The sequence below is a fragment of the Aulonocara sp. 'chitande type north' Nkhata Bay genome, linkage group LG2 (assembly GCF_057382095.1).
Source record: "Aulonocara sp. 'chitande type north' Nkhata Bay isolate Kocher_YH1m ecotype deep benthic linkage group LG2, A_spYH_male_GT1.1, whole genome shotgun sequence".
NCBI lineage: Eukaryota > Metazoa > Chordata > Actinopteri > Cichliformes > Cichlidae > Aulonocara > Aulonocara sp. 'chitande type north' Nkhata Bay.
This window is the reverse complement of record NC_141345.1, coordinates 19,787,909-19,806,500: the sequence shown is the minus strand read 5'-3', so window position 1 is coordinate 19,806,500 and position 18,592 is coordinate 19,787,909. Positions and strand designations below refer to the sequence as shown.

Below are 18,592 nucleotides of genomic sequence, written 5' to 3'. Positions count from 1 at the left end.
ACAAAGCAGGGGAAAAGAGTTTGTCCCGCGTGAAAGTAACGTCACGACAGGAACTGAGAATGCGCATGCAGAAAATTATTTATATTTAATTTTTTTTAAGTAAAAAAAAAGAAAATAAAAATATAAATTCAGTCTTAAACACTTATTGCCTAAAAATAAATATAACTGATGTAATTTAAACCTGAAAAATTGGATAATTAAGGATACATATATTTTAAAAATTGCCTACCTTTCCCATGGTCCCACACTCTCATCTGTGGCCTTCAGTGGAGAGCGGTAAAGTAAAGCTGCATGGCTACAGCACGAAAACAGTTCACCATGGCGCTCTGGAGATGTATGATCTGTTTTATCTTTGTTTCTTTAACTCTGAAGGTGCTCCTTAGCCACATAAATGCAGCTCATGGTCGAAGGCAGGATTTTTGGGTTTACTGTGGAATAGATGGCTGTGAACAAGATTTCAGAGTTTTTAACTCATTCTTTCGCCACATTAAACGGACGCACCCTCTGTATTTGACGAATGGAAGCCCACCAAGAGGATGGAGGATCCCCCCAACATCCCACTCTTTAGGATCGGAAAATTTTGGTGTTTCAGTCTTTGCCAACTGTAGTACTGCAACAACAACCAGCAACGTGGAAATATCAACTGGTGGATCTTTGGCTAAAGTGCAGGAGCCTCAGGTTGTTGACAGCCCGATCACGGTAAGTGTTAAACTAAATAAAATGTAGTGTGGCTTCTGATGACAAATTTAGCTATGTCTAACTCCTCGTATTTGGTCCTATATTACTTTTAATCCTTTTCTCCATTTTTAGTCAAGAGAAATTTAACGAGATCTCGCGATATTATACCGCTAGATATTGTTCTTCAAACTGTTACAAGCGATTTCCACTATGGTTGGATTTTAAATCACAATTTCATCCTGCAGGATGAAATGAAAAACAAATAAACAGAATAGCAGTTCAGTGTAGATAGTACAGGCTATGCTGCAGCCGGAGAAGGCACACACTCTGCGGCTGGCATGTCTCCTGGTGAAGTTTGCATCAAAGACACTCTCAGCGCGCTTAAATCGTTCAATGTGGCAGCAATTTGGGTATCTCGTAGGAATTATAAGTGGTGAATACGGTTTCAGGTAAGACACAGAGTATTTGGAAGCACTGTAAAAAAAAAATCTGTTGGCCAGAAATACTGCCAAAACATGGATAAGAATGATTTTCTTGAAAATTAAATAAATTAATAAATGCATACAATAAAATATATCCATATACTAATACTAACATAAATTCTGAGTGCAAATCTAAATTACGTGATTTAAAAATACATAAATAATTTAATAAATACAACAAACATGTAAAGAAACTAATATCTAAGTGCGAACAAAAATTCATTATTTAAAAAGATAAAATCTCATTCTCATGAATCCAATCCCTAGCCTCATCAAAACAATGGACAACCCCTTTTTTTTATTGTTTCTTTGTCTTTGATTTCTTTTCCATTTCTTTTTTCTTTATTCCAAAGAATGAATATTATATTATCTTATATTATATTGAATATTCACAACTGTAACACTAGTCACTGTCATGCACTTTGTTTTTTAATGGACCAATCATTAGGTGTAACTGATTATACCTGTTATGTAAGAATTTCTATAATTGGCCAGGAGTTTGGACTAACTTTGTTTTTCTGCTCTAAAGGAAGAAGCTGTTGCTACAACATCCTTTACCAGACATGATATTACCAGATCTGCTGCAGCTTTTGCTATCTGTGTTCAAGAACAGTGCCACTTATCACAGGTATGTTATAGTCTTAATGGATCAATACATTACATAAGGCAATCAATGTCTTACTTGTTCATAATGGAATTCAGAATTATTATTATTTTATATAAATGCAGAATAAGTTACTTTTATTTCAAATGTTTTCACAGAGAACGGTCAAACATATCATCTCAGGAGTGCAACAGTATCAGGCTGTTCTTTTGGATACGCTCAAGGAAAGAATGAAGACAGTGTTTGAAGATAATGCCGAGGGAACCACTCAGCTTCAAGATGAGGCTTTGGCTACATTTGATAAATTCATGGATCCTTTCTCCACCATTGCATATGGACAGAGTAGAGCCATAGGGGAAATGTTCTGTCCAGTCAACGCAGAGGAAGTAGTAGTATCCCAGAAGATATGTTGGGTAAAGCAAGGTCTTTCAAGGGTCATGTCTTTAAGGAACAAAAGTTTTTACTATGTACCATTAATTGAAAGTCTAAAGCAGTTAATGACTAATGAGAGAATCTTTACCATGTTGAACACTGCACCACAAAGAAGCAGAGAGGGATTCTTCTATGATTTTAGAGACGGGTCCCTCTTTACATCTCACCCCTTGTTTTCTCAGAGGCCAAATGCATTGCAATTAATACTGTACACAGATGAAATTGAAATATGTAACCCCTTAGGGTCCCATGCTTCTGCAAACAAATTGGTCATGTTTTATTATACTTTAGGAAATATTGATCCAAAATTTAGGTCAAAGTTAGCTGCAATACGACTTCTTGCTATTGCTAAAGCAAATGACATTTCTCAGTGGGGTATTGATGTTGTACTGAAAAGAATACTTCAAGATCTATCACTGCTTTACAATGGTGTAAGGATTAAAATGTCAAATGGTGAAATTGAATTGTTTGGTGCTGTTATAGCCATTTGCGGAGACACGCTAGCCCAGCATGAGATTGCTGGCTTTAAAGAAGGGATTGGTTTTGCTTATAGCAAATGTAGACACTGTGAATGCAACTTTGATGATATGCAAAGTGTTTTTGAGAAGAAGTTTGTTCAAAGAACTCTGGAGAAACACATGAGGCAGTGTTTTGAAATAGATAAAGCAAGCACAGATTTATTGAAAGCGTCCCTCAAAACTACTTATGGAATCAATAGAAGAAGCAGACTAGTTGATGTTCCTGCATTTGACCTGATCAAACAAACTCCACAGGACATAATGCATGATATTTTTGAAGGTGTTGCATCAATGGAAGTTAAATTTGTATTAAAACACCTAATTCTCTCAGGACAATTGGAATTAGACAAGTTTAATTCAGACATTCAAAATTTTCCTTACTCACCTCTTGAAATACGGGATAAACCATGTCCTATTAGCTTTGGCACTTTAGCGGCTAACGACAACAAATTGAAACAGTCTTGTGGACAGATGCTAATTCTTTTAAAAATATTACTTTTTCTTTTGTATGGTGTGGAGAGTGAGTATGTTGTATTTATTAGAAAGTTAATTATGATAATTCAAATAGTTCTTGCTCCCATTATTTCTTTACAAACTGTATTGCAACTGAGAAGTATGATTGAAGAACACCTGTATCAGTTCAAGCAACTTTTTCCCGAAGCCAATATAATACCTAAGCAACATTATATGTTGCATCTTCCCAGTCAAATCTTATCGCTTGGACCTTTAATAAGGAGTATGTGCATGCGCTTTGAGGCAAAGCACTCCTATTTTAAACAGTGGGCTTCTAAGTTAAATTTTAAAAATATTTGTAAATCCCTTGCAAACCACAATCAATTTCTTGAGTGTTGTCAAAATGAAATAGGCACTGAACATCCTATTTTTGCGAAAGAAAAGGAATCCGGGCCAGTATCAGCTAAAAATAATGAATATGTTAGGAAAAAAATTAAAGAATTTTTTGGAATAGATGTCATGCAGTCTGTTGTCTCAGTGAAATGGTATGTTCTAAATGGCAATAAATACATTGCTGGGAAGTCCATGATTATTGCAGATGTGGATGGCACTTTCCCTGTGTTTGGACTGATAAAGGATATCTTTTTGATTGACTCATCTTTTATTGCTTTTGAGTACCAACGCTATGAAACTTTGAATTTAAATGAAGACTTATTGGCATATGAAGTAACTGTGCCCATTGTTGCTCAAGCTACAGAATTAGCCCATGAGCTCATTGATTATACTTCATACTTTTCTATTAGTTTTAGGGACAGTGTGTTTGTGCCAATCAAATACAGTCTTTCTGATATTATTTCCTATAGAAATCACCCTTAAGATTAGGGTTGCACCAAGTATTGGCTTAGTGTAGTTTGTGATGATATCAGTTGACAGTCATTAAATGTTCCCTAAACCAATGTCAATGTTGTACCACATAATGCTGGCATGCTGTGACAAACAGCTGTCTTTGAAATGTGATTTGTATCATAAATTGTGGTTAATTTTTTTCCTTTATATGTACAACTTTGAAGTCAGACATGATTTTGAATAAATCATATTTTCAACAGGTGCCTTGTGTGAATTTCCTAAATCAAGCAAATTGAGTTTGTCACTCTATCTTGAAACAAGTGATATTTTGAGAGACATCTGGTGAGAGACCTAATGTAGGCTATTTTAAGAGTTATTCTTCCCATTTCTGGATTTCTGTACTAATATAGACACAATTATATGGTTATTCTCAATTTAAGTTTATTATCTAAAATCCAGACTTAGAAACAAGTAAATCTTTTTTAAAACAAGGCAAATAATCTGGCCTGTCTAAAAATAGGATTTTAAATCATGGCAAGCACCAGATAATTTGCAGTGTACCAGCCATGCTCACCTTCAGCTGCACTTACTAGCTAGACAATTTTGCCTTTTTACAATAAAGCTTTTAAATCTTCTCTCTGTGTCTGTGTGCTGTGTGTGTTTGGGTCCACCATGTTGTTTTAAAGAACAGAGACATGTGTTAAACTTCAAGATTAACACAAGTCTTTGTGAGTTTACCCTTGTGAGTGAGGTCCGAGCTGTGATTGATGAGTCAGTCAAAGTCTGTGTGTTGATGAGACGACTGTTTAACACGCACCAGCCTGAATACAGGCTGCTGTGTTTTGAATGGTATCGACTCATTCTGAATCATCTTTGGAAAAAGATGAAGCTATACATCATTTGAAAGCACAAAGCCTCACTATTTTAAAAAAAACTACACTATTCTAGGATATCAAGACCACAGCAGAAGCAGTTCACCATTTTGTAATCAAATGTACATTAGCTGAACAAAATGCTCCTGCGCTTTTAGTCCATGTAAGTATGTGGATATGGATATGTTATTTTGAGGTTGCATCTACAGTTGTTTTGTCTTGCTCATCTATCGCATAACTTCTATTCCTCTTTTTAGGCATGTGTCCGTTTAGCAGTTAATTCCTAAGGTGAGCTCCAAGATGGGTTAAAACTGCATGACAGAGGAGAGATGGGTTCTGCAGGCGAATCAACAAAGTGCCACAGCGAAGCAAAATGTGATGCGTGCTGCTGGGTTTGTGGAATCGCAGGATGGGGAAATTGAAATCAGCTGGCTTTTCTATTTGATAAAATGCATGTGAGCAATTTAGGGGAAATCTTTTGATAAAGCAGCATGGGCCTCTCCTTTTTTTCACTTAGAGGTTTTATTTCAATCACATTTTTAGCAGAATAACCCACCTCTGCCAATGAAAGGATTCACACCTAGATCAGTGTTAATGAACTGGGAAAATAGAGGGGAGTGGATGTGAAAAAAACTGGGCTTTAATGTTGAAAGTGATTAAAATTGGACAAAAATAGATAATGGCACTTTTGTGGACAGTATTTCTGGCCCAAAGTGAATGAATGAATAGTTTCTATGGGCATATCAGATGGTTTGATACTAAGCGAGTTTGCACTTATATGTCCTGTCTCCTGGAGCTAGCAACTCCAGCACGACAAAAGATCTTTCTTTCTCTCTGTTATTCAGTTCTAATATGTTACACAATAAAATGGCAGTCAAATAAATAGCAGAGTGGCAGAATGGCTTGCTTTAACATTTCCAGGTGGTGAGTGAGTGCATATTCTTGCCCTTCTTCTTTCTTATAGCTGTATACTTTTGCTGCAGTGATCGTTGGGTATTTCAAACTGATACAAAAGGAACTCAACCGAATGGGAGCTTGAGGGCTTGCCGGATTCCTTCATGTACCGCAGTAGACTTACTGCTTGTTAGCCTGTTGGCCTATTAGCCTGTGCATATTACTTTCTGATTTCTGCTGCCTGACAACTTTGGAGAGACTTGGTGCAGCAGCTGCAGTTTGTTAAAGTTACAGAACTTTTAGATCCTTGAGAATCCTTTCTGGTATCGCTGTGCTGGTCTTGGCAGAATCCAATTAATAAGTTGGTTGCACAGCTTAGTGTGTGCTGTTCCTACTTGCTGCTTTGCCCTGAAGTCTGAGGCATCTTCACTGTCCTACAAATGACCTCTTGTTTCAGTTCTTGTATTAAGTCCAGTCTTTATCAGCTCTTTCTCAGATATTTTAATATTACTTACCCTTTTGAATCAACCAACCTTTCCATTTGTAACGTCGGGTTGTGTTTAGTGGTTGAGAGGAGGTGGTAAAAACACTTAGCAGGATAGTCAAAAGAATACACACTCACACTGGCACTGGGAATTCCACAGCGTGTTCTTTAATATAGCTTCTCTTCGTCAACCATATAAGCCCGGTTGAACGGCTGCAGCTTAACAAACATAGCGCACAGTGTTCGTACAACCCATAACGTTGCAAAACAAAGGTGTCTGGAGAGGTAAAACATGAAATCCGTCCCTCCTCATGCACTAGTGTGCAAACACATGTCCGCACAATCACACACAGAGCAGTGGCGCATACCGATGACAACATTAACCCTCGACTTGGGTTGTCTTACCACTATACCACTGTGACTGTTACACATTGAACTGCTTCTTTTTCCTCTCCATTTACAAATTCACCTGCTGCAGCAAGATATTCTCATGGCAGGTTATTGTGCTTTGGATTCAGTAGGGACCCTCCAGAAATAGGCTTACATGTTTAATCTCTTAGTCACGGTCCCCCTTTTTTCCCAGCAGGTGTGTTCGGTTAATCTTTTTATATGACTGACTGGTTGGAATCCTTAAATCATTAAGATTCTTGGTGTCAGCAACTTTCATGTCCCAGCTTGGCACTTTAAAACACTATATCTGAAGGCTGGAAGGGTGCATGTGTTTCTTGAGCTTCAAAGCCTCAGTTTGAGCTTAATCACCTGTCTGATTATGTCAAGATACTGCACATAGCACACTTGAATAATCAGTGTATATAGTGTATATATATATATAGTGTGTGTGTGTGTGTGTGTGTGTGTGTGTGTGTGTGTGTGTGTGTGTGTGTGTGTGTGTGTGTGTGTGTGTGTGTGTGCTGTTCTTTTTATTATTATTTGGAATGGGCTTCTCTATTTTGAGAAGTTCTGTTGATTTGTTCTGGAACTGTTTTGTTTTTGTGGAAGCTTCAAAATCAGCTTTTAGGTTTGTTTTCTAGTTTGGGAGATAGTACAGAACCTCATTGTGTTGCTTCATCTGAAAAGAAGATTAGACATAGAAGGGAGCATGAAGAAAATTCTCTTTTTGGAAGAATACGCTTCAGAACTGAATTAGATTGTGCCTGTATTAACACATATCCTCTTCTGGCTTTTCCTTGACAAGCTTGTTTTTTCTTGTCTATATTTTATACTATACATCTCTTGAACAACTATTTGTCAGTGGTATTAGTCAATGAGTCTCTACAAGGTTTCCATGACACATCCCTCAGTTTGACTGTTCCATTTCTAATTGGTTCTTTCTACCAGAAAGAAATGGCACACATGGATTCACAGATGAGCAGTGAATATTGTAGGAAAGATTCTACAACAAACTGTGTGCACTGTATCCTGTGTCAGCATAAAAAAAGCTGAGTTGAGTTTTCAGGAAACAGATACAGCAGTACTATCTAGTCTGAGCACAGTACACATAAGTATTCATGGGTGGCTCCCACTTGAGCTCATCAGCTGTATCCTATATCACCAGCACGTGAGTCAGGTTTCCAGTAGGCAGGCTCAGTAGTCCCAACACATATTGATTAGAAGCACCTGAATGAGGACAGTCTGCAACTTTCAGTACCATCTGTTCACTAAGAGTTTTCAAATACCACTGAAATGTGTAAGAAATTTTTTTTTCAGTAATATACCATTCATACTAAATTATACTAGATTGAAATATGTGAATATGCTTGTGTAGCTTACAGAGCTCCTCTGCCAAACCTTAATAAGCATATACTTTGTGACAAATAAATAACAGACTAAAATTATTAGCTCTCTCTCCACTCAGTTTCTCATTTCATAGCTGGACTCCAAGTCCACAAGTTTTGAGTCCCACGGATGGACTTCAAAATCCACAAATTTGGGCTGCTGCAGGCAACATTAGTCCATGTTCTGCTCAGTGAGCTCAGTTTTCCTTCTGCAGTTCTCCTTCTGCTTAGAATGGCCATCCAGCTTGCAGTGGATCTAAAGAGAACAAGGACTACAGTCAAAAGCTGTAGTCTAAGACGCCAGAGTTGGAGTCCATCTGGTGCCGATCTAGAGACTCACTGAAGAGGCAGCTAAATGATACAAAGGACCACAATAACAGCAACCTGCCCACCCAAGGTGAACATGTAAAGGAAAGGGCCTGGGCTAGATGCTTAGCAATGACTTAACTGTCAAAATAAGAGCAAGCAGATTATCCAATAATAAGTCAGTTGCAGATGGTGTCATTCTCTCAGAGGGCTTAAAAAAAATCCAAATTTAGTTGCCAAATGTACTTGGGTGGCCGTTGATAAACCTGGGTGGCTGCCCAAGTGCAGACTGTGTGTGGGAAACTATTGGGCTCATGATGGACAGTAAAAAAGATCCAATTTGATGCAGCAGTATTTAATGTGTCATTTATTTTTCCTTTCCTCTTCTTCTTCTTCTTCTTCTTCAGTGTCAAAACCTGCTGTTACCCACAATGCAACTTGACTGCTAACTGTCTGTTCAGAGATTTGTTTGTGCTATGCTTGTGTCAGCTAATGCAGCCTTAAGCTGCTAGCCTCAAGCGGAGATGAGGAACGGGTTACAGATGGTAAACTCACATTTTTTTGTCTTTGTCAAACTTCTAGTCTTCACGCTCAACCAACATAACTTAAGGCAATTGAGAAGACTTCATGAAGCTCCCTCTGGGGCCACAAAAGGCTTTAAAGAAGTTTTTTTTTCTCCCCACATTTGCAGTAGCATTCACTGAGACCTGTAAACAGCCTTTGATGTACAAAATTGTCGAATTTTCCCTTTAAACCCTGTGATGAAAACATGCGTCACCGCCCACACCGGTAAGAGGAAGCAACACTGTGTCAAAGTAACTGTTTCACCATGGAGTCACTTTGTAATATTAAATTAACATTACGACCACTGGCAATGTGGAAGCGTGGTGATGTTTATACTGCAAGTCATGGGAATAAGGGGCAAATCAACCTGCTTTGATTAGACGCCACCCACAAAAATGCCCCACAAAAAAAAAAAGAAAAAGCTTCCATAAATGACTGCTACTAATAAGCACATGAAATCAATTTATTTCGTATCTGAACTGTAATGAAAAGATCATACTGGTGATGCGGAAAATATCTGGCAAAACAACAGATGTGAGTGAGCAGAGAGTGTTAAATTCAGCCCTTTAGTTTCCCCTCACTAAGATCTGCAGGTGCTCTTGGAGGAACCGCAGAGACCACGGCAAATCGCAGAGTATCTTGCCTGGATACAGCTGAGCTCTAGGCTGGGGTCAAAACCTGGCAGGTGGTGTTCCACAGCTGCCCCAAAACATCACTCTCAGTTGAGCCATAACAGAGACCGGCAGATGGACTGTTGATTTGTATTGTTGATTTTAATCTACCACACTTTTGCATTTACCCACCTAACCCAACTGTTCAATAATTACAAAAGGTTGTATTTAAAGTGTTTAAGTGCAGTGATCTCTTCATGGGTCTAGATGACAAATGCATGAAGAGTACTGCATAGTAAAAAACACCATTGAATTACCAGAAACCTATTTCAAACTCTGCTTATAGGACTTATAGGTTATCCCAATTCTATACTGTGTGCCTCGTGGTAACACTGAGGCTTGTTAACGTCTGCCAGTCTAGACAATGATTGTTTGTCTATAACCTTTGGCAAGCAGTTCTTACAATGCTTCACATTGTGATTAGGCCCTGTTTCTTCACTGGAGACGTGCTCCAAGTGGAGTGAAGATACTTTGTGACAAAGGCATTTGAGGAAGAGGTGAAGACCCCAGAAAACAGCATTTATCTTGTTGATAAACCTGTTGCCCTCCAGTACAGCCAGGATGCCCTTCAGAAACTGTTATCTAGAATAAAAACCCTTGCTGAGATTTCAGGCTGTTTGGGTCCCTCACTCTCTTGTTTTACCATGGATTGAGGAACTGGACTGAAGTAATAGGAACTCTGTGATTTTGAAAATTGGTCTGTCAAGGTACCCATTTAAGACCCCACTTAATGCCCCTGCATTTGAGGTTTGAATTTTTTCCCTTCACTTCCATCAAAGCATATTGTAACAGGAAGCTCTGGGCAACAGCTATTTCCTGGCTTATTCATTAATGGGTGGAGTCAAAACTCTCTTTGTCAGCAGCAGCACCTAAACTGTAATTGTGAGAAATAGTTGGCTGTAAAAGCTGCAAGTGGAAGCCAAGAAAAGAAGAACAACAAGTGACGTTAAAAAGCATCCTGCAAACTCACCAACCTCCACCCGCCAAAAAAAAAGACATCTTCCTCAGCAAAAGCTGTCCCAGCACCTACTGGCAGCAATAAACCACTCACCACCTAAAATCTTAAAAGACAACCAGGGTTTGACAGAAAAGCCGTTGTCCACCTTCACACGTGGAGATTACACTTTAAGCATATTCATTGCAGTCACAAGGTGCGTTAGGTGTAAAGCACTTAGTCATTTGGTGTCAGCAGCCACACAGGCAGGAAGTGTAACTGAGAGTCGCTGTAACTTTAGAGGCATGCTGTTTAAGAAAATTGAGATGTTTCTTTGAGACCTCTGTCCATTAGGTCTTTGAGAGTGTCGTATTTTTATGTACCCCGCCAAACTGAGACGATGTAATGATTTATAATACAAATGTAATGTATTTTAATAGAATACACATTCTCTGCTAGTTTAGTATTTCAGTCTTACTCAAATTAAAAGTACAAAGACCATAAGCAAATGCAAATATATTTCCATGGTTTACATATCCATTTGTTTAACAGTTTAGCCAGCATTGGTCCTTTGTGCATAGCAGCTCTTTTGGGTCAGTTACGTCCAGAGGTTAATGGTTTCCTGTGAAGTTAAATATAATTTTCGTTGCACTATAGCAGGGTATGTCAGGATTTGCAGTGCCAAGGGCCAACTGTTACTGAATGTTATTATGGCTAAATGCTGTCCATTTAATCTTCAGTGTTCCTGTTAATTATTCCCATATTAGTTAATTAGTTTTGCTTTTAAAACTATGAAATGAAGCAAACAACTAATATTTTGTCAACATCAACAATTACAGTTTTATAATCACTAGTACTTTTTAAGAGTTAAAAAACAGGTATAAAAGCTATAAAAAGGCAAACAAGTACAAATATAAACCAAATATCTGATCTTTAACAACCAAAGAAACTGTTAAAGCTTCCCCAAGACGTGTAATAAAATTCCAGAGTCCATCAAGCCCATCAGGCTTATCTCTGCCTTGGACAATTAGAGCAGCATGTTCCACTGATAGCGAGTCAATAAAGTCTTTATGCCTGTTCTCCATACTGAAACAGTTTGGTATTCATCGTTTTCAGGTCAATAAAATGATCCATTTGGCTGATAAAATAGCCAGTGCTCTATGCACACTTTTCGATTTTGCCTCTGTCATTTTCATATCGAGGTCTGACAAATTTTCTGTAATATTTATTCTGAACAGCTCAACAGGAGGGCAAGGCTATACCCTCTACTTCACAGCCATGCCAACACAATTGGGATGATGTATAAGCAGTTTTTGTCAAAAGGAAGGTTGTGATGTAGTGATGTAGGCCGTGTGTACTACATTTAGTTGAAAGCTCTTGAAATCGTTCCATATTTTGAAGTATTTCCGAGCGCTGTATCCCGCTCTGTTATTATTATGGATATACCCGAGTCACATTCCCATTGCAATTCAGCTGTTCTCTGAAGTTAAATATAATTTTCATGCACTGTGTACTGTAAGGACTATTACTGAGTGTTATTAAGACTAATGAACAAGGTCGCTGCTAATTCTTGTCACTAGCATCAGATGATTTGAAACTATAAAATTAAAAACAAGCAGGGGACGTTTTCTCAGAGTTCATGACCACCATCAATGTCAACATCATCATCATCATCAAGCAGCTAATGTACAGTCATGTAATGGCTTTTGAGGTCATTGCGTTATTAAAAGCCTACATCTGAGCATATTTCATCAACACCAAATAATTAGTGAAAAATGAATATTGACTCTAATATTTCTTGGAGATTGAAATGGTAACGTGTTTCAAATGAATGTTACAGTTCCCATGCCTCAGCTGCTCTACTGTGGTCCAACATAATGGAAAGACAATTTACCAGTTTATATCAAAAAGAACTGCTATATCAGTGTCTAGATTATAAATGAATAACAAAACTGATTTCTCCTCCCCTTCTCAGAGTTTGTAGTCTACACATACTCCCCGACCCCTGGACTGGTTAAGAATGAGTTTCTGTCTCTTTTCCACCCTCGTTTTTGTTTGTTTTTTTCTAGAAATCCTGATTCATTCGCACCTTTTTAACTTTCTTCGTGTTTCTGTCTAGACTGTTGCATCCTAATTTTCTGTGTCTTATCCCTGCATGCACCCTCTGCAAATATAAAGAGCTCCGGTCACAATGTTAATTACATTAAGTTTCTGATTGATGAATGTTATTAGAAAGCACTTTCATGAGCTACTTTTAAGCTAAGTGTTTTAAAGGAAAACTGTAGGTTTTCCCACTAAGATAAGATAAGATAAGATAAGATAAGATAGAACTTTATTAATCCCTCGGGTGGGTTCCTCTGGGAAATTCGACTTCCAAAAAAAGCACAGCAACGACCGAAGTTACAGTTACAGAATTGTTATATATATATATATATATATATATACACACACACACACACACACACACACACACACACACACACACACACATATATAAATACAGAGACAAATATAAATAAAGTATACAAAGGGGATAAATAGAATAAATAGGAATAAAAAATAAAAATACAAGTGAATTGCACATTTCAAGTATTGAGTCTATTGCACTGTTGACTATTTACAAAAAAGTATTGCACAAGGTATTGTACAGTGAGGTGAAGAGGCACTACAGCTTAGTTGTTCCCCCCTCCTTTGTCCTCCTGTTTCCTGTTTCCCCTCCCTCTCCCCTCCAGAGAGGAGTTAAACAGTTTGATGGCGTGTGGGACAAAGGAGTTTTTAAGTCTGTTAGTTCTTGTCTTGGGGAGAAGCAACCTGTCACTGAACAGACTCTTCTGATTGTTTATGGCCGTGTGCAGAGGATGCCCAGCATTGTCCATAATTCCCATCAGTTTCTTTAATGTCCTTTTCTCTGCCACTGTCACCAGAGTGTCCAGCTTCATGCCGACCACAGAGCTAGCCTTCCTGATCAGTTTCTCCAGCCTGGATGAGTCCCTCTTTGCTGTGCTGCTCCCCCAGCACACCACAGCATAGAAAAGTACTCCAGCAACCACTAACTGGTAAAACATCCTCAGGAGCTTCCTGCAGATGTTAAAAGACCTCAGCCTCCTGAGGAAGTACAGTCGGCTTTGGGCTTTTTTATACAGGTGCTCTGTGTAGCCCTGCCCGGTACAGTTACCAAAACATCACAGGACCTTCCAGTGGTTTCTTCTCCCTGACAGTCTGTGTATTGATTCAATTACCTGAAAGTCATGTCAGTGTTTGTTACTGCCACTCTCCCTCCTTCATTTCACAATGTTAGCTTTGTCCACGTTACCCACACACAGTCTCCCATGCTCCCTGGTTGTCAGTCTCGTTTTCTGTCCGTCCAGGTCTCTGTGCGTTGAGAGCCTCTCTTCCTTTCCTCTCATGTCGACATCTTACATTCATTACCACATGGCCTTGGCTCAGTCTGCTCTCTCCCCTTCTGTGGTGCTCAATTACTCTGTCTTCCTGGGGCAAGCACTGGTGTCAAGCTACTGTAATGACTTTCTGATTATCTGTCTTTATGTGATGAATGAGATGGAAATGTACCACCGCAGCCAAACGGGGGCTGGCGCCAGGCCAAGCTGCCACACCACAGTACAGGTGGATGCGAGGGGGGGGGGGCACAAAGAAAATAAACATTAGATTATAATGATGCAACTCTTGTTGTGTTTGCCACTCAAACCAAAGGAGCCTCGCTCGATTTCGGGATTTCAATCGCTCTGATCAGACTTATTGTTTAGGAGTGAACTTGCGAAACCGCGGCTTGTGCCCATCCAGTGATTAAATAATCAGCTGGCTTGTGAGGATGAGATAAAGACAGGATGCAGGATGCAGGATGCAGGATGCAGGATGCCGGTGACACATGGCCATAACCTCTGCCTGAGTGGGCGTGCTCTGTGAGAAGATGCAACTGTGCGGAATTCCCCCAAAGACATTAAAACACACCCATCAATGGCAAAATCATTCTCCGTTTTAACATCTAAAACTGGGTGGCTTCTGTGATGTAAAGCGATTGTTGATGCTTGACTTGACCTTCTAAAACTCTCCTATTGATTTTCTCCTTTTTCCCCCAGATGAGTGTTGATGCCTGCTCAGCCTCTAATGTGCTGGAGGTGAAAAATGAGGTTGACGTAGACATGGTTAACCATAATGCGAAGGTGGATGCCACCCGATAGCAGCCAGACACCTGAGATAGCAGGCCTAAGTCCAGCTCGCCACTCACCCCCCTCTCCGGTTCTATTATTCATCCCTCTTTCAAATGCCTTTTATGCTGCTCAATTACCCCTCCAGCGGCCCAGTGTGGACACTGTAATGACATTCTGATTATCAGTCTGTAAATGAGAAATGAAATGAGTGTGTGATGCCATGCCAGGGGAAGAATGGAACGGCGAGGAGCCTTTCAAAAATGGAGGCTGTGGAGGAGAGAAAGGGGCGGGGGGTGAACAGAGGGAGGGATGAGTGCGGCACTCTGGTGATCATCGACAAGACGATAAAAAGAGGAAACATTTTGTAACACGCTGCAAATGTATGAAATTACACTTTAGAATTTAATTGCCCCCTTATTCAAGGCTTCACTGTGCTCACCAACAATGCAAGGAGAACCTTTATGTTTCCAAACAATCAGTCGAGTAGAAAGGAGTCGTGTTGCAATTGAAAACGCGTCCAATCGTTTCAGGGCGAGCTTAAATACCAGATATCCTCTTCACGTGGTGAATTGGGTTGAATGGAGAAGTAAAATTCGGCGCTTGCACCGTTTACAACCACGATATGATATGAAGGTAGTATAGCTAAAATGCTCGTAAGAAGAAGAAGACTGCCATCTCCTCAAGATAAAACACTGTCGAGGCAAATTTAACACTCCAACTAAAAAAGCCCATGTCAGAGTTTACTCTGGGAATTTGTAAATGAGGATTACAGGCACACCTTGCTGTACTCCAACGGTGAATGGCGGCGAGTTTAATGAAAAATAAATGTTGATTCATGTCGGCTGAAGTGAAGGATCCTTTGAGAATTATTATACTGTGTGATACCATGTTAAAAGTGTGATTTTCAAAGCCCCTGTTCTTGTCCTTTGAAAACCAGCATAACTGTCTGGTTCTGGCTCACATGACTAGAAAGTTGTCTGTCCACTTGGCGTTTTATTGCTCCATGAAATGCCTTTCAGTAGCAATTACCCAAAGTTGTTCTTGTCCAGGTTTATCTGGCAATAAAATGCAACTCTGGGCCATCTCTGTGTTCATTAGATCAGCAATCTAACTGGCCCACTAAACTACAGTCACTTCATGCTGGAGAGTCTCTCTCATTTCAGCCCAATCAACAGAAATGCTCTGCAGCCCCAGACTGCTGTTTAATAGGATATTAACATCCTGATCAATCACCTTAATTGATATTTTTTAGGCATTAACGCTCTCAAACTCTAACAGATGTAATTGTCAGATAGGGAGTGGGATCCCCATTGGCAGTAATTGGGCCATTATGGATGCAGGCATGACTGAGAGATTTAGAATGCCAATGACATAGGAGATAGATAGAGCCTGGGCCTTTGTGGGTGGATCTGTATATCACTCATGCTTGGGCACCAGAGGATTGTCTGCTAAAAGGCTGGTCTAAATTAGCCAGGGATGCACTTAGATGTGATTTTAACAATCCTGCGCAAGTGTGCACAAACGCGTGTGCAAACAAATCTGCAATGCCTGTATTTTCTCTCAAGTGCACTGGGGTTTCAGCTCAAAAAGTTCCCCGTGTGTGAGCGGCAATGGTGCCATATGGCGTCCTGTGTTGACTGCATTAAGGTTGTGTGTTGCGCCATTAGAGCCAGGAGCCAAGGGGTGACTTTGGCATCTTCATTAATCCTGGCTAAATTCCGTGTGCCGGAGGAGCCCGTTTCCTTGAGCGCCTGCTGACGCTAGCACAATGTCACAGCTCACTCAGTCACTGCTTCTTCTCCCTTTGGTGCAAAGTAGTAGAGGGACCAATTGTTTGCAAAATACCTTTCATTACTCCATTGGCTGAGAGCATTTGAAGTGAATTTGTGTGAATTATTGCCCATAGCTGAGTTTATGATGAGAAATTTCTGTAAGTGCACTTCGAAGACGGCTTTTATCCAAGCGTGGAAGAAAGCGCTGAGAAAGGACTGCGCAGGCTAAGTGGGAAAATCACATGATGTAACATTTTCCCTCTTCTTAAATATTATCTGTGTTCCTCCTAAGGAATAAAATCTGTGAAAGCAGCCTTGTGCACATACAGGTGACTAATTAACAATATTCCCTCAGTTTAGTTGGAGAACGCTGATCGGGATGACTGGGAAGACCATAGCATACAATATATGTTTGTCAAACAACTATAAAGTGACGCACTCATGGCTTATGCATGTGTGCAACAGCTTCCTTGACCATCCGGTTAGGACAGAAGTGTTTCATCATGCGATAAATCTGATCGTTAAGGTCACCTTTGTATTGATTTGAAGTCACATGTCTCCTCAAGACAACAAAACTTCAGATCCCATCGTGATTAAGCATCAAACCATCTGCACATGTCTGTAAAGAAGAAACAAAATGTATGAAAACAGAACTGATCAAACTCTCCTTTTCACATATCTGAAAAATATATACATACAAGGTCCATGACCAGTACGAGTGTTTCATTGATGTCCAGAAATGTTCTATTTGTGTTAGAAAAGATCTAGTAAGCATTGAGCATCTTGGCTGGCCATGAAAAGTCCTCACACTTTGTGGCATAAGACTCTGATAATAGGTAACATGCTTAATATGTGGAAGAGAAAAAAATACGACCTGGAGATTTTTTGTGTGTGTGACAAGTAATAATAGGTGCAACACACATCTTGTTTCCATAACAACAGGCTGCTAATTTCTTTTACCTGTTGCCTTGTTACAGGCATGTTAGATTTTTTTGACGATGTTTAATTATTACAACAACAAGTTTCTCCGCTGGCACTTTTCTCCACGTTTATTATTCTTAGGGGGAAAATGAAACCCAGCTTGTCCATTGTTAAGATTGATTGGTTGCCAAAAAGCATTTAGCGGCACTCACATTTGTTACAGAGGCCACATTCTCAGCATTACCATATGCTGCTGCTACCTGTAGGTTTTTGTGAGGCAGCAGCAGTTAAACATAGCCTGAAGCAACAGCTGTATGTATTTGATATTTACAGAGCAGCACCTGCTGAAAATCCTTATTTTTTTCTGACCTCAACCAGCTAATCCTACCTTTCTGCAGTGATGTAGATGTACTCAAGGCTGGACTGGGACAAAAAATCGGCCCGGGCATTTTGACTAGAGACCGGCCCACCAGGATAAAGATTGAAAATGTGACGTCATTCTGGGGTAAAACCGCAAAGGATTCTGGGAACTTGTGGCAAGAGGTACTAGCGCACGCAGGCTTTCAATTGAACTCAGTTACACAGCGATAAAAAGAAACACAAAAAATGGCAAGAAGCTGTTGTATTATTAACTGCAATAGCCGGTCGCATGACAGCCACGGGAAGCCGACGGGTAAAGAGATCGTTTTTTTCTTTTTTTTATTGGATTACGTCGTTGAAGAGAAATTTTTTAAGCCATGTTTCCAAAGTAAGAGCCGACAGATGGTCTGGATATACCAAATATAACGTCTCAGAACACTCCAGCTCACATGTTAGTCTGCTCCAAGCATTCCCACAAAGGTCAGAGTTTTGTAGTAGTTAATACGTCATTTTTCTTAACATAATTGGTGATATAGGTTATAAGCAAGTCTGGCGCTGAACAGAAATTGTCGCGCTATGCTCCTTTATTTATTATGAATAAATAGTCAATTGTCCTGACACAATATTGTGTTTCGCTTCTGTTATTACCATGGTACATTGACAAAAACATATACTTTTATTCACAGGATAAAACAGTTGTTTTGTATCACTAATTGTCCATTGCGATTACAACATACAATATTATTGTCACTGCTACATTTCTGTAATGCTACCAGAAATTATTTCCATTACTAATTAATTACGGTTGAGCTCAAAGGTTATATTAATAAACGGTTAATGAATGTGTATTTATGACG

General features: G+C 39.5%; 1 protein-coding gene across 1 annotated transcript; it reads left to right on the top strand.

Moving 5' to 3' along the window:
• The first annotated feature begins 250 nt into the window (after positions 1-250).
• LOC147337671 (uncharacterized) lies at positions 251-4,342 on the top strand. The gene is made up of 3 exons (XM_086307908.1): positions 251-699; positions 1,690-1,788; positions 1,923-4,342. Exons 1-3 carry the CDS (start codon positions 292-294, stop codon positions 4,041-4,043), a joined length of 2,628 nt encoding a protein of 875 aa, XP_086164034.1. The 5' UTR covers positions 251-291; the 3' UTR covers positions 4,044-4,342.
• Positions 4,343-18,592: the final 14,250 nt, after the last annotated feature.